This window comes from Mesoplodon bidens (genome assembly GCF_964165515.1).
Source record: "Mesoplodon bidens genome assembly, chromosome: 16".
Taxonomy (NCBI): Eukaryota; Metazoa; Chordata; class Mammalia; order Artiodactyla; family Ziphiidae; genus Mesoplodon; species Mesoplodon bidens.
Window position 1 is genome coordinate 63,148,205 of NC_138173.1, and position 19,862 is coordinate 63,168,066.

The following is a 19,862-nucleotide window of genomic DNA, read 5'->3' on the forward strand; positions in this document are numbered from 1 at the left end:
CTAATTTTTGCTAATAATAATAGCTGTCATTTATTTAAAAACTCCCTCTGTGACAGGCATGATGCTAAGCATTCTATATGCATTTTTGGTTACGTCTAACTGCAGCCCCAAAGTGGGTATTATTAGTGTCCTCATTCTGCAGATGAGGAAGGTACGGCTTGGAGACTGTTTATGTAGAAGATGGTAGAGCCAAGATGGATACCCAGGTTGGTCCAATTCCCAAGTCATTTTGCTTAACCACTCTGCTTCCGTTTTGGTAAGAAAGGGTTCTGGTTTCTCTCTCCTGTTTCAGTGTGTGCGGCCTCAGTGGGACTGATCTGTGTGTGACATGCCCCACTCGTGCATTCTTCAAGGTGGGGAAGGCGGAGCCCGGGGGCCCTGCAGTCATAGCTGAGCTGGTCCACTGTACACCTGGTAGCACTTCTCTGAATGGACCACGTGATGCTCAAGGAGAGCTAGCTCTGAAGGGAGGGTCCTGCAGCCAATCCTTTATAAGTGACTTAATGGTACGAAATCTTTCAGGAGGGGAATCCGGCTATTCCAGATGCCACTGAGGAGGTGGAACTTGGAAATCTTGTGATGATAGGATAAAGAGGAAGGGAGACAGCTCCCAAAGAGAAAGGTTTTGGGGATAGAAAGGGAGAAGGACTATGCGGTAAGAGGGAGGCTTAGAAGAGAAGGACAGGGGATCTTAGAGGGTGGGGGGCGTGGAAGCTGAGATTTCAAGCAGTCAGACTGCCGCTGAGTCCTGAGGACACTGGTGGTCTCTTGTTAGATATGAGTTACCCTGGTGACCAATGCTGGCACGTGGTAGGTATTCAGTAAATGTTTACTCATTTATACATGAGTGTGGCTGGGGTGGAGGAGGGTGGACAACGAGCACTTACTGAGCACCTACTGTATGCCAGGCACTTAATACGCTTTACCCTAGACAGTGGTCATAACAACTTTACAAGTTGGGTGCTAACCCCACTGAAGTGAGTAAGACTAAGTATCAGAGAGTTTACATCACCTGCCCAAGCTGGACATAGGCAGGTGATGAAACTAGGGTTCCGTTACAGGGGGTCTCTGATTCTAAAGCCACGCTCCATCCATGGTATCTCAGTCCTTCTTCAAAGTGTTAAATTTAAGTGTTACCATCATCTCTCCAACAATGTCACCGAACAAGTTTATAAAGCACAACTCCTTAAGAAAGCCCCGAGGAAATGAGGTGAGCTGTGCTCACATTGCCAGAGAAGTGGGAGAATGTATTTTGTTTGGGTGAGCCTTTCAGTACCTCTCGAAGGTGGCCACATGGTCCTTTTAATCATGGGACAGGCCGAAATCCACTCATTTATTCATGCAAATAGCTGTTGAATACCTGCTAACCACAGGATGCTGTGTTAATGCCTAATACTGAGCCTAGCACTTTGAAGGAATAAATATATGATGAATAAAAGAATGAACGCTGGCCTCTGGAATCTTATCAAGTGGCAGTTATAGCCCAAAGTGCCAAGGAAGCCATCAGAATATTTCTGTAGGAAAGATGCTGTGAGAATCATAAATTGCTTTGGTGTCACACTGTTGGATGCAGGTTGCAAAAAAGATCACATTTCTATTTTCAAAAGCAACATAAAAACACATAGTTCTTTGTGATGTCAGTCACCGACACAGGGGAACTTTGCATTGCAATGCCTTAACTGCTGTTCATAGGTTGGCTGAAGCCATTCTTTTCCTGTCCCCAAAATTAAGATTTTCTCTGAAACGTTATGTTCAAAACCTCACTGTGTCTGAGGCATAAAATACTCTAAAGGCAAAAAGCAAGGAAGGAAGGAAATTGTGGAATGCATATTTTTATGGCTCATAAAAAAGAGCAATACAAATATTCTTGTGCAACCACAGTGCAAATGATTTAACGCCATTTCTAGAAATGGCTCTTGATGTAAAGCTCTGAGATGACAGTTTTATTTGGGCTTTGGAATCTAAGCAGTATTTAGTTCAGGCCAGATCTCTCTCCAGTCCCTCCTGGAGAGAATGGTGAGAGTGAGAGTGGAGTGCAGAGGTGGTGTGGAAATTTCCTCAGGACCCAGCAGGCGCTGTGCAGTCTGTGTTAACCTGAGAAATCACCCATTTGCCTGCACAGGAGACTGTGACTATGGCCTCTTTCCAGGACTGGCCTCACATATGAATGCGGCAGTTTCTGCCTAGGTACAGGCACTATCCTGAAAGCAACCTTAGCCTTTAGCTCTATGAAACTGGCATGTTTCCAAACATCCAATTAAATAGAGGATGCAAGCTCATTACACCCTACCTTCTGAAGGTACCACGTGAGTGGCCTGGCAGGGGGCTCTGAGTCACTCCTAGGTGAGACACTCATGGTTCTGAACCAGTTATGCGGGTTGTTGTCCTTCTTTGTCCTTTGGTTTCTCCATCTGCATAATGGGTGCAGCCAACTTCCAATGTCACAATTTGCTATGCAAGAAAACAATGATGTCATGCAAAATGGTGAAGGTTATTTTGAAGACCCTGGTCAGTTCAATGCAGGCAAATAAATATCCACAAAACAGTAGAATTCCATGTAAGGAATATTAGATGGGAAATCCACTTTCGAGTATTTGATGACAAAATTTTATTTGTTCACCGTGAAGAATCACTAGACCTTCCCCATCCTCAGTTTGCCCTTTCATAAAATGGAGATAATGTGAACATCTACTTGGTGAGGATGGTTGAAGTTAGCAGCCTGGGCTTTGGTGCCAGATGATCTGGGTTGAATCCCAGTTCTGCCATGTGCCGGCTCTTGGGCAACTGAGCCTTGGTTTACATTTCTATCTCCCAGAATTGTTGGGAAGTTTCTGCAAGACAGTGTATGTGAAGTACTGCAGCCTGTACACAGTACGTGCTCAATAAAGGGTAGCTGGTGTTATTATCACAGCACTACTGTGAGGGTTGAGTTGGAATTATGCTTGCAAATAGGGTGGTAATCAGGTGGGAGTTCTACTCATGAAGCTTATATAAGCTCCTCCAGCGTAGGGAATCTGCATCCCTAGCATCTGATACTCAGTAGTACATCAGTTTCCATCATTGCTTGAATGTTGAATAAGTGAGCAATGATGATGAGGATGCGTCCTCTTTACCCTTCACGGAGCCCCCTCCAACCCAGTCGAGTGATGTTTTGCTTTTCTTTTGGCCCCAACTTGCAGGTCATTTCCCAGACCCTCTCCCCAACCTGGAACCAGATGCTGCTGTTCAATGACCTGGTGCTGCACGGAGACCAGAAGGAACTGGCAGAATCCCCGCCATTAGTGGTGGTGGAGCTGTATGACAGTGACGCAGTGGTGAGTGTCCCATGTCTGCGCTAACTGTGCCTTGCTAAAAACTCCCTGTTCAACTAACTTCCTTCATTTAACCAGCATGTGACTATGCCCAGAGGCAGTCCTCACCTGGGAAAACACTGATGTACAGAATCTGGGAAATTGATGATGATCATTTGCTTTACTAAAGGGTTTTTTTTGCTTAGATTTCCCTTTGGATTGCAATTAAAATAGAATCTGCTTCACAAAAGTTCAGTCCACATATACTTCTTCAGGAATATAATTTTTATACCCATCCCCCAGCTAGTTCTATACTCTATTGTTGCTTAATAAAAATGTCCATGCCTTTTGAAAATAGGTCTTTACTGATTTCGCCTGGTTGGAAGGAATGGATATATTGTCACTGATTCAGCATTTGTAACTGGGCTTTTTTTTTTTTTTCCTTTGGTGGTTGCTTCTGAGCCCTGAAACAATGCATTCAGCTCTATCTCATTTCTGTTATGATGTTAGCCAAACCTCTTTCTCTCCAAAGATGTCTGTGTACTGAAACAGCAGATTCAAAAGCTTACTGGAGGGTTTTTTTAAAAATTAAATTTATTTATTTATTTTTGGCTGTGTTGGGTCTTCTTTGCTGCACGCAGGCTTTCTCTAGTTGCAGCGAGCGAGGGCTACTCTTCGTTGTGGTGCGTGGGCTTCTCATTGCGGTGGCTTCTCTTGTTGCGGAGCACGGGCTCTAGGCGCGTGGGCTTCAGTACTTACGGCTCGCGGGCTCTAGAGCGCGGGCTCAGTAGTTATGGTGCACGGGCTTAGTTGCTCCCTAGCATGTGGGATCTTCCCGGACCAGGGCTCGAACCTGTGTCCCCCACATTGGCAGGCGGGTTCTTAACCACTGCGCCACCAGGGAAGCTCCGCTTTGTTAGTTTTTAAGTGTGACTGAGCTAAACCCATTTCCACCTCAGCCAAGCTTCCTTCTACAGCCGGGAATGCAAATGCTTGTTCGTGAGTCCAAAGGCAATGAAGTAGTGCAGGTACTAAAACCCAGCCTCAGGCAAAGAAAATGTGGGCACTGCCCTTGGACTTGGAGGTCATTTATCCAAGAGTTTTCACTCGATGAATATGTAATGAGTGCCTGCCCTGTGCCAGGGGATACAGCAGTTCCTGAGATAAATAGCAAAGCAGCCCCACGCTCCAGCCCCATGCTGCTCGTGGGGGAATGTGGACTGAGGCTCCTGGGAGCAGGGATGAGGAAGAGGCAGGAGGTGACCCCATCAAATAGTTCTTAGAGAAACTTACCTCCTACACTTACATACGAAGCTATTCTCAGACCCTCTTTTACTACCGAGAACAACAGGGCAGAATTGCTCTATTACCTAAACAGGCTGACCTTAGTCACCATCACCATCATCACCATCATCACCACCATCTTCATCACAGTACTATGGACTGAGCACTTATTGTATACCAGTCACTGTGGAAAGCACATACATCATTACATTGATCGTCATGGCCCTGTGAACAAGGCCCTATGCTCTTTGTAATGCATGAGGTTGAAAAAAGGTTGAGTAGGGCTTCCCTGGTGGCACAGTGGTTGAGAGTCCGCCTGCCGACGCAGGGGACACGGGTTCGTGCCCCGGTCCGGGAAGGTCCCACATGCCGCGGAGCGGCTGGGCCCGTGAGCCATGGCCGCTGAGCCTGCGCGTCCGGAGCCTGTGCTCCGCAACGGGAGAGGCCACAACAGTGAGAGGCCTGCGTACCGCAAAAAAAAAAAAAAAAAAAAAAAAAAAAAAGGTTGAGTAACTGGCCCAAGACCATAGATCTCCAAAGCAATAGATTTGGGAACTCCAACTCACGTTTGCCTGGACTCCAAACTTGTGTTCCCAGCCACAACGGTTCCCTGCTCTGGAGATCTTTTGGAATATTTGGTGCCACCTTATTTCTCCTTTTCCCTTTCAAGTCTACCCTGGGTGATTATTTTTACTTTATTCCACTGAACTCAATACACTGAGGAAAAGGATAACCCCTAAGATAGCATTGAGCCAGGAAGCCCCTAAGATGACCCTCTTAGAGTTTTCCCTGAGAGCCCAGATGGATTCTGCTGCTCCCCAAGGCTGTGGGAAGAGGTGAGAGGGGCTTAGCAGAAGAAGAGAGTGAGACAGTAGCAGGAGGGAGACACTGAGGCTGACGGTTTTGTGAAGATGAATTACAAAATCACACTGACGCAGGTCAGAACCAGGTAGATGACCACCAGGGACAAAAATTCATTTCTTTTCTGCCCTAGGGGAAGCCAGAATATTTGGGTGCCACCGTGGCTGCTCCTGTTGTGAAGCTAGCTGACCAGGACTATGAGCCCCCCAGGCTGTGTTACCACCCCATCTTTTGCGGGAACCTTTCTGGAGGGGACCTCCTTGCTGTATTTGAACTGCTGCAGGTAAGTGAACCAGAAGTGGTATCTGCACTAGCCGTCTATCTAGTCTACCTGGCCAGAGAAGCAGCCTCATGGGAAGTGTATGTCCATCACGTTATGCCTGGTCCCTCCCTGCTGCCCTGTGTCTGGAGATGGCTCCTTCTGGGGACCTGGGAGATGCCATTTAAGAACTCAGGTGACAGTTTATTCCCAGAGCCTCTATGCTGCAAGTCAGAGTCCCAGGAAGAAAGGTCCGTATGGATTTGGCCAGCAATGCTTGAGCAGCCCTATGCATCAGACCCTGAGCTCCATACAGACCACAGGAGGATATAAAAGGGGAAGGGAGCAAACGTCTATGGACACTCCCATGTGCCCTGTGTTGTGTTTGCTGCCTCACACACCTCTCATCACACTGAAACCTCCCTCAATCCTACTGAGGGAGGGATTATGATTCCCAAAACTATCAGTTTACTCAGATAGTAAACCGAGGATTAATGTAATTGACTGACTTACCTTGTCATGCTGCTCGTTGGTGGTTGAGCTGAGAGCTGAACTTAGACCTTTAAAGCCTTCTGCTCCTTACACTATCACAAAGCTTCTCAAAGACATCGAGTTCTTAGTCCCACTAAGACATCAGGGAATTTATGAACATATGTCTAGGAGGACTTTTTCAGAAAGCAAAGGCAGGATACTTACGGAGGGAAGCTGAGCCTCTCAAGTCTGGCTGTCCAGTCAAGGACCAAATAGGACAGAATGGTGACCTGGAAAGAAATGACCAGGTGGGCCTGTATCAGAGAGATTTCTCTCCCTGACCATCCCACTCACTGAGGGCAGGTGGCACTTACCCTTTGGGTCAGGTCACTCCCTCTCTAGGAAAGCACATTTTCCAGAAATCCCAATTTTAAAAAATCTCTAGTAGAGAAACTACAAGACAAACATTCCCAAGACATACCAAATGAGGAAGAGGGAAGGTGCTGGAGTTGGATCCCATGAATATGGATCTCATTCCCACACTTACTAGTGTGTGACTGTGGGTAAGCTACTTTATCTCTCTCTGTTTGACCTGCAAAATGGAGATGATAATTAACCTGCCTAAAGTGCCTGGCATGGAATCAACACTCAACAAATGCTACCTATTTTATTATTATTAATATTATTATACCATGGAATATTAAAGCAAAATATCTAGTCCCATCTATTTATTCTGGTGAAGAAATTGAGCTGGAGAGAACGGTAATGGCTTGCTGGATATGGCAGGTCGGAGCCTAGAATCCAGTATACACACTCCCCCAAGAGCTGAAGAGACTGAAGAGCATTAGAGGACGGGAACAGCTAGCTACGGGGTTAGACACACTTGTACTCAAATCCAAACTGCCCAGGTGTGCAGCGTGGGAGCTGCATACGACTGCAGAGATGAATTCTGAAGTGCACCCGATCAGCCTCTGACTGTCCTCTGGTTTTTGCTCCACTTAAGGAAGACCTTTTTAAGGCTGGAGTGGCTGCCTTGGAGAAAGAGCAACCTCTCTCAGGGGAACTGAAGCTGGATGAGCTCTTAAAGGGACAGAGTAGTAGGATCATAGGCATCAGCTCCTGCTCTATGATGGCTGTAGTCTAGGAGGGGAGGAGAGAAGGAGTGAAATCTTTGTCTTACAAATCTTAGCTTCTAAGATTCCAGGATGATCAACCAAGTGAGAGTCTGATAGAACCAGCTCTCACCAGGTGGATGTGTGTTGCACAGAAACATGGGCTGTCAGCACTGAAAGGGATCTTCAAAATCAGCTGGTCCAGTCTTTCCTTAATTGAGAGTCCAGGTGATTTTAGGCTGTCAATGAGTCAAAATCTTAGGCTGAAAAATCTTAGCTTGTCAAAATCTTAGGTTGAAACCAGGTAAAGCATTAAATCACAGTGAATAAATGTCGAGGGAGTGTCGCCTTTTTTTCCTCAGGTTTATTGAGATATAATTGACATGTAACGTGTAAGTTTAAGGTGGGCAACATGAGAATTTGATATATGTATAAAATGCAAAATGATTACCACAATATGGTTAATGAACACATCCATCCATCACCTCACATAGCTAACCTTTTGTGTGTGTGTGTGTGGTGTGAGAACTTTTAAGATCTACTTTCATAGCAACTTTTAAGTGTACAATACAGTATTGTACCTGTAGTCACCATGCTATGCATTAGATCCCCAAAATGTATTCATCTTCTAACTGGAAGTTTATACCCTTTGACCACCTTCACCCACTTTCCTCACCTCCCTACCCCTGGCAGCCACCAATCTACTCTCTGTTTCTGTGTTTGTTTTCTTTTTTTTAGATTCCACATATAACTGAGATCATACAGTATTGTCTTTCTCTTTGACTTATCTCACTTAGCATAATGCCCTCAAGGCCCAACCATATTGTTGTAAATGGAATTTTGCCTTTTTGGATCCTTCTAACTACTTTTAGAAGAAAGTTTCACGCCCATCTGTGTATAACAAGTTTCTTAACCTACAACCTTTCTTTTTAAGAAAGCATAAAAAAAAAAAAAAAAAAAAAAAAAAAGAAAGCATAGGCTTCAGCTTCAATGCCTCTAAAGAAACATCAATGTTATCTACAAGAACATTTCTCAGAGTCTGCTTCTTGGAACACTGGCCCCTCCAAACACAGTGAAAAGAAATTTTAAGAAATGCTACACATGACATATTCCAATAACATTATTTTGTTTTCGTTGGTTTTCTTTTTAAAGTTACTTTCCATTGATGGCCAGTGGTACTTGTTTTACTTAGCAACATGAAGTTTCCTTTCTAAAAATGAAATTATATCTAATGAAAGTGTTTACTAGATAATAACACAGGTGGTAAAAGTGGTAGGAGAATGACTGATTTGGGAAAACCAGCTTGAGTACAATGATTTCATTTTACATGTCAGAAAGCTGAGACTCCAGGTTAACTGGATGGGATTCAGTCAACTGCTCTTTTCATTGCATGAAGCTTCCTGAAGGGAGTCCCCTAATCCATCAATGAGGGGCTGGACCAGCTGATCTGAAGAGGCCCTCTGAGGTCCTGGCTTTCTCCCAGTTCCACGGTACCACCTCTGGTCCTCCCTCCCTCCCTCCACAATCAGCTGGGCAGACTAGTTTGAGATAAAGCTGCTTCCTGACAGTGGGATGTCAGAGGCAAGCAACCTAAGAGACACAATTCATTAGGGTTTCTTTAGGACTTCCTCTCAGTTGATTACGTGTGCAAAAATTAATTTGATCATCAACGCCACTGTCTCAGCATGTGGATCTCCTTCACTCCGGGAAGGCGGGAGCTGGAAAACGCCTTCATTTGTCACCAGCGGCTCTCAGTTTCCGTCTGTGGGTGGTTTACCTTCAGCCCATCTGTCTCCATTACTGAAAGGCTTCCCTGTCTCAGAAGAAGGGTGTAGTACCTGGGTTCTTCAGTGCCCCACACTGAATTCCTTACCTCCATTTTCCTCCTCTACCCAGCTAGCTGACCCTGTTTTCCCAGTCCTGGCCCACTGTCCCCCTGTTCTCCTAGACTCTCTGCCTTGAGAATTCACACTCAGCTGTAATTCTTCACTCTGGGGTGACTGTCCCTTGTTCCCGTAGACCCTCGTTCTCATCAGGATTGTTCCACTGGCCTCTTTCCTGGTCTCCTAGCTTCCTCCTCTTTCTTGTTTGCTCCATCCTCTGCATTCCTTCCAGAACACAAGTCCACCATACCACTCTCCTCTTTAGACATCATCAATGGCTGTCTGTTTCTTATCTCCAGGAACATTTCCTGAAATCTGTATCTTTGGAACACGAGTCCCTCTAAAGACAGTAAAAACAAAGTTTGGGAAATTCTTCATATTATGTCCCTCTTGGGACTTTGAAATGTCCATTACCATAGTAAAGACTCTGAGAAGTCAGCTATAAAGAAACTTCTGAGATTTCTTTCTTTTTTGAAATTCAGCATTTCCCAAATGTTTGTGAGAACAAATATTTTCTTTTTGCATGCATGGTAACTCTTAATATTTCATGAAAAGAAAATCTAGCCCATAGGAGGATGTCAGATTTCCATAGCTTAGCATTTACGCTCTCCCCAGATTAATTTGTCTTCAAACTGCCTTTTCAGGCTCACATTTCAGCACAATTACTCTGCACATACTGTGGCCTCTTTACAGCAGACTCCTGAGTTCTCAGACCTCACTGCACAGACGTGCTCCTCTGCTTTTGGCCATGCTGTCATCCTATTTTGAAATGTCTCCCTGCTCTGCTGACTCCACCCCCTGCACTCTATTTACCTATTTAGGAAACTGATCATCCTCACAGTTCACGACAAGAGTTGCCTCCTCCAGGCAGCTTCCCCTCCCCCACCTCAGTCAAATGTTTTCTCCTCTTCCATCCTACATCACTTTGCCTCTTTTTCTATTTAATCCAGGCTTTTTTTTTTTTTTTTTTTTAGGATTTATTTATTTATTTATTTTTATTTTTAGCTGCATTGGGTCTTAGTTGCAGCACGCAGGATCTTCGTTGTGGTGCCTGGGCTTCTCTTTAGTTGTGGCGTGTGGGTTTTTGCTTCTCTAGTTGAGGTGCACGAGCTCAGTAGTTGTGGCATGCAGGCTTAGTTGCCCCGCGGCATGTAGGATCTTTCTTCCCTGACCAGGGATCAAACAAACGTCCCCTGCATTGTAAGGCAGATTCTTTGCCACTGGACCACCAGGGAAGTCCCAAATCTAGGCTTTGTTAAAGGCAATTGTTTACAGCTTGTCTCCCTTAATCTGTAAATTTTTTGAAGGCAAAGGCCCCAAGACGAGCAAAACGTATGGTACTTTTTTTTTTTTTTTTTTTTTGTGGCATGCGGGCCTCTCACTGCTGTGGCCTCTCCCGTTGCGGAGCACAGGCTCCGGACGCGCAGGCTCAGCGACCATGGCTCACGGGCCCAGCCGCTCCGCGGCATGTGGGATCTTCCCGGACCGGGGCATGAACCTGTGTCCCCTGCATCGGCAGGCAGACTCTCAACCACTGCGCCACCAGGGAAGCCCATGTATGGTACTTTTAAAAGCACATCCAGAGGCACCATCCCATCCTGTGCCACCATCACAGCTGTTTTTGTGGCTTTACGTTTGGAGCCACAGGAGCAATTAGGTTTCTCAGGGAGGTGATGTTTTGCAGCCTGGATCGCTCACCTCCTCACCACCAGGCAGTGTTCACCTCACCTTTTCCCAACTCCTTTATCTGGTTTGGTTCCTTCTGCAGCTTCATTATCTTGAGCCTACTTGGCGTTCGCAGTGCCTGCTGTCTTCTTTTTCTGGGCTTTCTTATAATTAACTGAACCACATCTGCTGATGCCAGCTAGAATATGTCTGTGAAAAAGAAATGGTGATATGTTTGTGCTTTGCAGGTTTTGATGAGCAAATAGGCTTTTTTGAGCATACAGAGCTAATGTGTGTCAGCCAATAAACATATATCAAGAACTCACTGGTTTTGGAGCATTACTTGAGAGTCTGAGAATAATGAAGTAAACAAAGGCTTCCTCTTGGCCAAGCCAGGCAAACTCCCCCAGCGAGGAAAACCTCCTGCTCCAAAGCAATGTTTAATAGAACATGTGGCTCCTGAGGGACTTGAAGGGTCAGCTGGCCCAATATCTGAGGTCCAGAGAGGGAAAGGGACTCATGCAGGGTCACACAGCAGAACCTGGTTTCCGGGCTCAGTCCACTAGTTTCTGCACTCAGCCTCCAAAGAGGACACACTGTGTTCCAAGGACTGAAGATTAGGAGAATGGCCACAGTGGCTGGGACCAAATCAGGGGTGGCTTCTTGAAAGACGTACGTGTTGAGCCAGGTCTTGAAGGTAATGTGGGGTGGCCCACAAATGAGAAAGGCCCTTTCCTTAGGAGACTTTCTAAGTCCTTTGTGTGAGATTTCAATAAAGCATAGCAATTGTCCTCTTGCGGTTTTGTTAACTCCAAATGCACAGGAAATAACACCTTTTCCTGGAGGTCTGCCTTCAAAAGACTTCATTTTCTGTTTTACTGATTATGACTAGTCTCTATGTGATTAAATCAATCTCTTGTAGTGCACAGTGGGAGGATAGTTAAGTCTCAGAGATTTGGAATCTGATCAGAGCCCCTTCTCTATTCTACGGCTCTAATTCCCCTGTCATTTTTTTTTGACTGAATATGTATATTTTAATGACAGAAAAAAATTAGATTTCAGCCATTTGTAAAATACTTGCATCTATCCTACATACTCAAAACATTCAACCATTACTTTACCACTCATAATTTTTCATTTGTTATTTAATGTCTATAGGTTTACTTATTTCCTATTTCTATAATATCTGCAAACATTTAGATACCAGAGATATTTTTTAAATGTTTATTCCTATATATTTACTGCTTATATTCTTTAATGAATAAATCATCTGCAAAGGTGTTACTAGAATTTTTTGCTTCCAATAATGTCAGATAACATTCAAAACACTTCAGAGGTTTAAAATCCTACAGAGTATATTGTTCTGACCACTCTGTAAATTACGCAATACTTCTACAACAACACCATAAATTCAGAAATTAAGGAGACTACTTCTAAATTACCCACAGGGTAAAGAATAAGTATGAAGGATATTAGAAAATATTATGAATTGAAAACTTGCTTTTCCAAAATTTTAATATGAAGCTTTAAAATTAATTTATTGTTCTTTTTAAACTTTACATAAGTGTTTATGTAATTAATTTTCAAGAAAAAATGAAAAGAATGAAATACAATGAGGTTATGAGGATCTGTCTTTTTTTCCTCTCCTCTATGCTGTGAGCTCGCTGAAAGCTTATGAAACTATTAATTTGTGACCCATTGTGAGTGCTCACTAAATGTTGATTACCCTTGTGAATGAATGCATTTGTCAATTAAGAAATTATTCACTGTGATAAAATGCATCTTCTTGATTTACATTTTAAGCTGGAAACATTCCTTTGGTTAAAACAGTGACAGTCTTTCCAATGAGGCCATTGTGTGGCAGCGTTCATTTTCCTTACCCCTCCCAACGTCTAACCAGCTCTTGATCTGTGTGGTAGGTCCCTGCGTCTGGGCTGCAAGGGCTCCCTCCCCTCGACCCACCCGATGTCACCCAGATCTACCGTGTTCCTGCCAGCATCCGGCCAGTGCTGAGTAAATACCAAGTGGAGGTATGGGGCCTGGAAGGACGGGGTTGTCCTTTAGGACTGAAGGGCACTGGTGCATTGCAATCATGCCTGCACTGTGTCAGGGGGCTTGAGGGGTGGGAAGGAGATGTAACTGATCAGATGGAGCCACAAGGAGCTGCCCCATCCTTTCCTGGAAGAACATCCTGTGGTTCTCAGGCTGGCACGGCTGACTTGCCCACACCTGAGCCACACCTGCTGGCTCCTCCCTGGGCCTTTGTGTGACAGCCCCGCCATCCTCTCTTCAGGTTCTCTTCTGGGGAGTCCGAGAAATGAAGAAGGTGCACCTCCTCTCGGTGGATCGTCCCCAGGTCCTCATCGAGTGTGGGGGGCATGGAGTCAAGTCCTGTGTGATCCAGAGCTACCAGAACAACCCAAACTTCAGCGTCCAGGCAGATGCTTTCGAAGTGGTGCGGGTCTCTCCCCTCCCCTCCCCCACCCGCTCATTCCCTTCATCTCCATAGATGCGACCCACTCCTTCCTGAACCTGACTTGGGGAGACGTTTCAGCGTTTCAGGTGCCCCACTACTCACAAGAAAGAACAGTTTAATTCAGTAAAAAGCCAGAATTTCAGAATGGGATAAAACAGACTTTTGTTGTTGTTTTGTTTTTAAAGGTTCTGGGTGTAGATCATATAGTAAATCAAAGAAGGTTGAGAGTGGTTCCCAAAGTGTGGCCCCCAGTTTATCAGCATCACCTGGGAACTTATTAGAAATGCAGATTCTCAGGCCCTGCCCCAGAACTACTGAACCAGAGACTGTTGGGACTTGGGGGTAGGGCCCAGACACCTCTGGTTTGACAAGTCCTGCAGGTGACTCTGATACACACTGGAGTTTGGGAAACACTGGCCTGGAAGATACTGTCACGGAACTTACTACTACAATGGTTAGAGTTTTAAAAAATTATTTGTACATAGCGTGTCAAAAGCAATGTTTGACACCTGCGCTTTTGTTTATTTCAACACTTTTTTGTGCTCTGATTTGGAGCCAACTGTGAAGTCAAAGTTTGCTTTGTCTAACCCAGTCAGCTCCAATGGACACGGATTCTGAATCGAGAAAGACTGGAATTAAAGAATGCGTACTGTGTTTGCAAACCTTCCACATCAGACTTTGTTGAGCCTCGGGGTTCACCAGGGTAAAGAAATGGATGGGGCGCTGGCCCCTCATGCTCAGCGCCATCTTAAATGGCTCAATTCTCATCTGCTTTATATCTTGGGTCTGGATTAATGTTCATCTGAGATGAAAGTTCAGATAAATACAGTAATGACAAAGTGAGAGGATTGAAGACTACTGCCATAGAGAATTTGGGAGTGTGTGATTTTTGCAATTTGCACCTGGGGTGAATTGTTAGTGCCATCCCTCATATGTTGGGTAATGACTCCCTGGCTTGAGAAGGCATTGCTCCAGACTCTGGCAAGCTGCAGGGGTGACCTGTAGGGAAAGGACAGGCAGGGACAGAGGAAGGATGGGTGCCTGGCTTGCTTTGGTCCTACGCCCAGACAGGTCAGCCCAGGCAGTGCCCCACTTCACCCCAGCCTCTCCCTGCAGGAGCTGCCTGAGGACGAGCTTCTGCACCCACCCCTGAGCATCTGCGTGGTGGACTGGAGAGCCTTTGGGAGGAGCACCCTCGTGGGCACCTACACCATCAACTGCTTGAAACAGTTTTTGTGTAAATCCAGGGAGCCCCTTGCCCTCACCTCACAGGTGGATGGAGCCCAAGTTGTGCAAGGTAGGAAGCTCCTTCTAGATTCTAGCCCGTGGGCTACAAAACCGTGGTGCCTGCAGGATCTTTCTGAAGAATTTCCTGTGGTCCCCTCTACTTCTCAGCTGCCTCGTTCTGACTTTAAGCTTGACATCAGGGTCAACTCCTCTAAGAAGGCTTCTTTGAATGTGACTTAAGCTCCCTCCTGCCCCTATACCCTGACATTTTTCTTTGCTTGATGTTACTGTAATTTCTTCTGTTTTGGATTTCAGGTGCAGAGTCGAGTTAATTACGCTTCTCACTTCACGCTGTACAATCATCACTCATCTGTGCAAGGCTTCTGTCTCATTATATCCACTGCCCCCCATGCCTTAGTCCCAGTCTCCTCCCCACTGCAGGCCCCGCCTCTGCTGATGCTTGTAAAATTTAAATCTATTTAATTAACATATTGGTATGTGATATGATACGATAATCTTCATTTGGTTTTCTGCTACGCAAAGCTATGTTTTAAGATCTATCCATGTTGCCGTGGGTACTTTCCCTTCTTACCATGACCTGCTGCATCTACCCTACTTTGCTTTTGTTTTCCCCTCATACTGGACCACTGGGCTGTCTCCAACTCTCCACTTCCACAAAAAATGTTGTGATGGACATGCTATGTGTGTTTGCTGAGGGAGAATCCTGTGTGGGATTTTCTTTGGAATATACACCCAGGAGTGAGATTACTGGCTTGCAGGGAATGCGTACATGTAATTTCATTAAGTACTTCCCTTGGGTGCTCCAGAGAGCTGTACTGGTTCGCACCAGTCTACACCAGTCTATAACAGACTATACCAGTCTACACCAGTCTATATCGGTCTACACCGGTCTATACCAGTCTACACCGGTCTACACCAGTCTATACCAGTCTACACCAGTCTACATCAGTCTACACCAGTCTACACCAGTCTACACCACTCTACACCAGTCTGTATTCCCGCCTTTACTGCTCTAAAATCCCATTTCCCTCCTCCTCAACAGCACCTGCTATTATCCAACTTTCTGAGTTTTTGATTCATTTTGTTTGGTGTTTGGTGTTTGCCACTCAGATGGATATAAAGTAGTATCTAATTTTAATTTTAGCTTGGATTTCTCTGAGTACTACTGAGTTTGCACATTTCTTCATATGCTTGCTGCCATCTTGATTTTCCCTACTGTGATTTGCCTGCTCATACACTTTGCCCATGTTTTATGTGTTTCCTTTAATTTTCTTTTTTATATATTTTAGATGTTAATATCCTGTAGATTATTGATATTGGTCATATCTTTTTCCCCTAATCTGATAACTGCTAATCTTGTCTATACTCCTCATCTTTGAGCAGAAATTCTTAATTTTGATGTAATCATATCCATCTGAATTTTAAACTTTATGGTTTATTCTTTTAGACTCTTGTTTAAGAAACCCTCTCTCACCCCCTTGGTCACAAAGATCTTATATTTTCATGTGTCAGTGTTATGTTTTTATATTTTACACTTAGATCTTTAATCGAAGTAAAGATCTTTAAAGGGTTTAAGGTAGGGATCCAGCTACATTTATCTCCATAGAGTACATCATTTTCTTTCCCCCAGAGTCTACTACTTTCCCCATTGATTTGTCCTGTCATCTTTTTCATAAATCAAATTGGCATATGCCCCAAGTCCATTTCTAAGCTTTCTATTCTGTCCCACTGATCTCTCCATCTCTGTGCCCAGGACAGAGTAGGTGCCTATTAAGTGTTTGTTGCTATTGAAAAGTCAGCAGTAGCATGAAGGTCATGGCAGAAGTGGAAGCTCCTGATTGGGCAGTGTTCCTAAGTACTGAATTCTACAGCGCAAATGGAGAAAAGAGGACCCGTGACGCGGACCAGCTGTTCAGTTAAAAAAATCATAAAGTCCAGGGACATAGCCTTGCTCCCTATCATGCACATGGACTCAGGTGCCCAGAGTTCTGCCAGTGTTTGGGGAGTTCACAGACCTCTGCAACCTCCAAGGTTTCCCCTGGTTAACACACTGGGGGAAGGCAATCAACACAGAGGACCTGTGTCCTAAACCTTGATAAACACGATTCCTATGACCACAGTTATTTAAAATGACTCTGAGGGATCAATAATAAGTACAGTCATTTGTTGAGTACCTATTATGCCCCAGACACCCTACGTCATGAGCTCTTTTATCTCCCAATGACATGGGTATTTTTACTCTCATTTTATAAATATGGAAAGTGAGGTTTCCAGATGTTAGGAACTTGTCATATTTGAATCCAGATCTGTCTGATTCCCAGTATGAGGTCCCTGAAATGATCACCCTGTATTGTAGACCAGTTGCCTGACCCAATGTACTTTCTTTTTTTAAGAAAGAAATATTTATTTATTTTTGGCTGCGTTGGGTCTTTGTTGCTGCGCACGGGCTTTCTCTACTTGCGGTGAGTGGGGGCTACTCTTCTTTGCAGTGAGCAGGCTTCTCATTGCGGTGGCTTCTCTTGTTGCAGAGCACGGGCTGTAGCTGCATGGGCTTCAGTAGTTGTGGCACACCGTCTTAGTTGCTCTGTGGCATGTGGGATCTTCCTGGACCAGAGCTCGAACCCGTGTCCCCTGCACTGGCAGGTGGATTCTTAACCACTGTACCACCAAGGAAGTCCTGACCCAATGTACTTTCATTTTGCCTATTTCAGATGCATTAATTTCCACTGAGCCTTCTGAGACCCCCAGCTCTGCTCAGGAGCTCCCAACAGATCAAATCTTTGTGGATACTGGGCCGCCTCCCACAGTGGTACCCGACTTGGCCCAGGTTCAGGCAGACAGCCTGGTTGATATCCCTGACCCATCCCCTATGCTGGAGACGGAACACAAACCTGCAGCCCAGGAGCCACCAAAAGACGGAAAAGCTAAGGTCGGAATGTCATCCCTCTTCATATTTACAAGGCACATTAGAGTTTGCTCAGAGGTTTTAGATACTAATCCTCCCACCTACTAGCTTTGTGACCATGGCAAGCAGCTTCACATTTCTGAGCATTAGTTTCTTCATCTGTAAAATCGGGACACCGATACCCACTTCACAGCATTGTCATAGAATCAGATAAGTCAGTGTATGTGACATTAAAGTGCTAGTCAAATGTGACAGGAGTATTTAATTGAACAGAAACTCTTAATTCATTAGCTGGGAAAACAGTGGTTTCCTCATCAAGGCTTATTCCACAAATATTGTGAACCTACTTTGTACAACATCACGTGGGACCAAAAAGATGCGTATTCGGGTCTAAATAAAAGTGAGACTTATCCTCAGTTAGCTGAGATTCTGGGAGGGGAGATGGATAAGTACACAAGACCATAAAATGGGGACATGAGTAATCTTTTAAGTCATAGTTTTAAGTGCAAACTCCTGATGTACCTAGCAACTGACTTAAAGAAGAAAGAAGGTTTAAGAAAGTCCTAAGAGATGACCTGCCCAGCAAATTGTAAAAGCTGAAATAAAAGGCACAGTAAGGTAGATGAATGGCTATTTTCTCAGGCTCTTCCCATCTCATCCAGGCTCAGCGTGACGCTTTGACAGCCCACGGGGTTCTCTCCATCCCACCAGCATTGTACCTGCCACTTTATGTTGCAAATTTCAGTTTGTTTGTTGCCGCCATAAAACTGTGGGCTTCACCAGGTCAAAGATGATTTTTGAAAATATCTCTGTATCCCCTGCACTTGATAGAGTGGCTGGCACACCGTAGATACCCGAGAGATGTCTGAGAGCTAATGGATGATAAGTACACGATAAATTTGGCATGACACAACTTTCTCCCCAAATGCTTCCCTTCTTCCACGTATGCATCACACTGCTTCTCCTATCCCCCCATCACTTATGTTGTAGGTGTCATTTATTTGCACCTGTTCAAATCAGAAGTGATGCTAAAGGGGGATTGTCTACCTATGTCACTAAATCCTCATGTCAGTGAAGTGAGCAGGTATTATTGTTCCTAGTTGAGGAAACTGAGAATCATAAAATTTCTATTTTTGTTTATATTACGTCTAGAAGCTAATTCCTTTTCTACTATATCACATTGTATCATGTAGCCTTCTTGTCTCCTCCACTGAATTCGAAGCTTCCCAAAAGTAGGGATGATGTCTACCCCTTACATCCCCAATGTCAACCACAAAATCTCATACCTGCTTGATAAATGTCAAATAAACTCCTTAATGGATGACAGATTATTAAACTTTTATTTATTTAAGAGGGACAGAGAGCTGCAATCACAAAACCTGCTGACACCTCCATCCACTCCCCCGAGGGTACCTACCTGTCCTCTTCCTTAGTAAACCACTTAGCCACCAGCATGCAGATCCTTGACACCTAACAATCCATCCTTCATCCCTTGCCAGGATGCCAGGAAACCTTCTCAGAGGTCTACTAGAAGGAGAAAGAGGACCATAGCGGATGAATCTGCTGAAAACGTCATTGACTGGTGGTCGAAATATTATGCCTCCCTGAAGAAAGCACAGAAGGTAGATTCTCTCCTGGCCGTGACAGTCAAGGCTTCGATAAGAGCACAGCACCATTTACCACCCTCCCCCACCCCAAATCCTGCATTGTCTCCCCTTTTAAATTCCGCTATAGGTAGGCCCTACTTGGGTGTGGTTCTGTTAATTGCTGAAGGGTTCAAAGCCTGAAAGGACCAAGGGTCCAGAACTGCCAAATCCTTATTGTCTGGCTGGAGCTGGCCCTAGGACACAGGCTCTGCTGTAAATGCTGGCAGAATGTGGAGTCTATCATGGCATCCAGGGAACTGCCCACCTCAGGGAGGTCTAGCCAAGAGAAATGGGGCTCTGGACAGGTGGGCATCAGCGAAGGGGGCTTCAGGTTCACCTGGAGATTCCAGGTCAAAGGGCTCCAGGTCTCCAGCAGATTTCTAAGTTCATATGGGAAATTATCAAAGTAAAGGCAGAGGTCTTGGCCTTAGCAAATGGGAATAATCAGCAGGGCCTCATGCACATGGAATAAGACAGGGATTGAGTTATAAAGCCAGAGAACCAGTGGGGAGTGGGTCTGGAGACTCAGGCGAAAGCTCGGTGGCTGAATCTGGTAAGACTTCTCATCCTTGAGTAAAAATGGAAAGGAAAGTTATTCAGATGTTCTCATCATATTTTATTGAGTAGGAACTCTTCTGATTCTTTATTTGGAAAGATCATCATTTCTTCATCTAGGACTATCCACAAATATTGACCTATAGTTAAATAAACAAACTAAATGTTAATCCCTGCTTCCAAACACCCTCGTTTTACTACAATGGA

At 44.8% G+C, this 19,862-nt stretch overlaps 1 protein-coding gene across 1 annotated transcript in view; it reads left to right on the plus strand.

Annotated features, from left to right (window-relative positions):
- The window catches only part of FER1L6 (fer-1 like family member 6), a gene marked incomplete at its 5' end in the record, with an annotated part of 170,748 nt that overhangs the window by 107,524 nt on the left and 43,362 nt on the right, over positions 1-19,862 (plus strand). Inside the window, 7 exons of the mRNA XM_081214331.1 lie at positions 3,180-3,314; positions 5,569-5,718; positions 12,745-12,855; positions 13,119-13,280; positions 14,418-14,598; positions 17,261-17,478; positions 18,954-19,076. Coding sequence (XP_081070457.1) covers positions 3,180-3,314; positions 5,569-5,718; positions 12,745-12,855; positions 13,119-13,280; positions 14,418-14,598; positions 17,261-17,478; positions 18,954-19,076 — 1,080 coding nt within the window. The remainder of the gene's footprint in view (positions 1-3,179; positions 3,315-5,568; positions 5,719-12,744; positions 12,856-13,118; positions 13,281-14,417; positions 14,599-17,260; positions 17,479-18,953; positions 19,077-19,862) is intronic.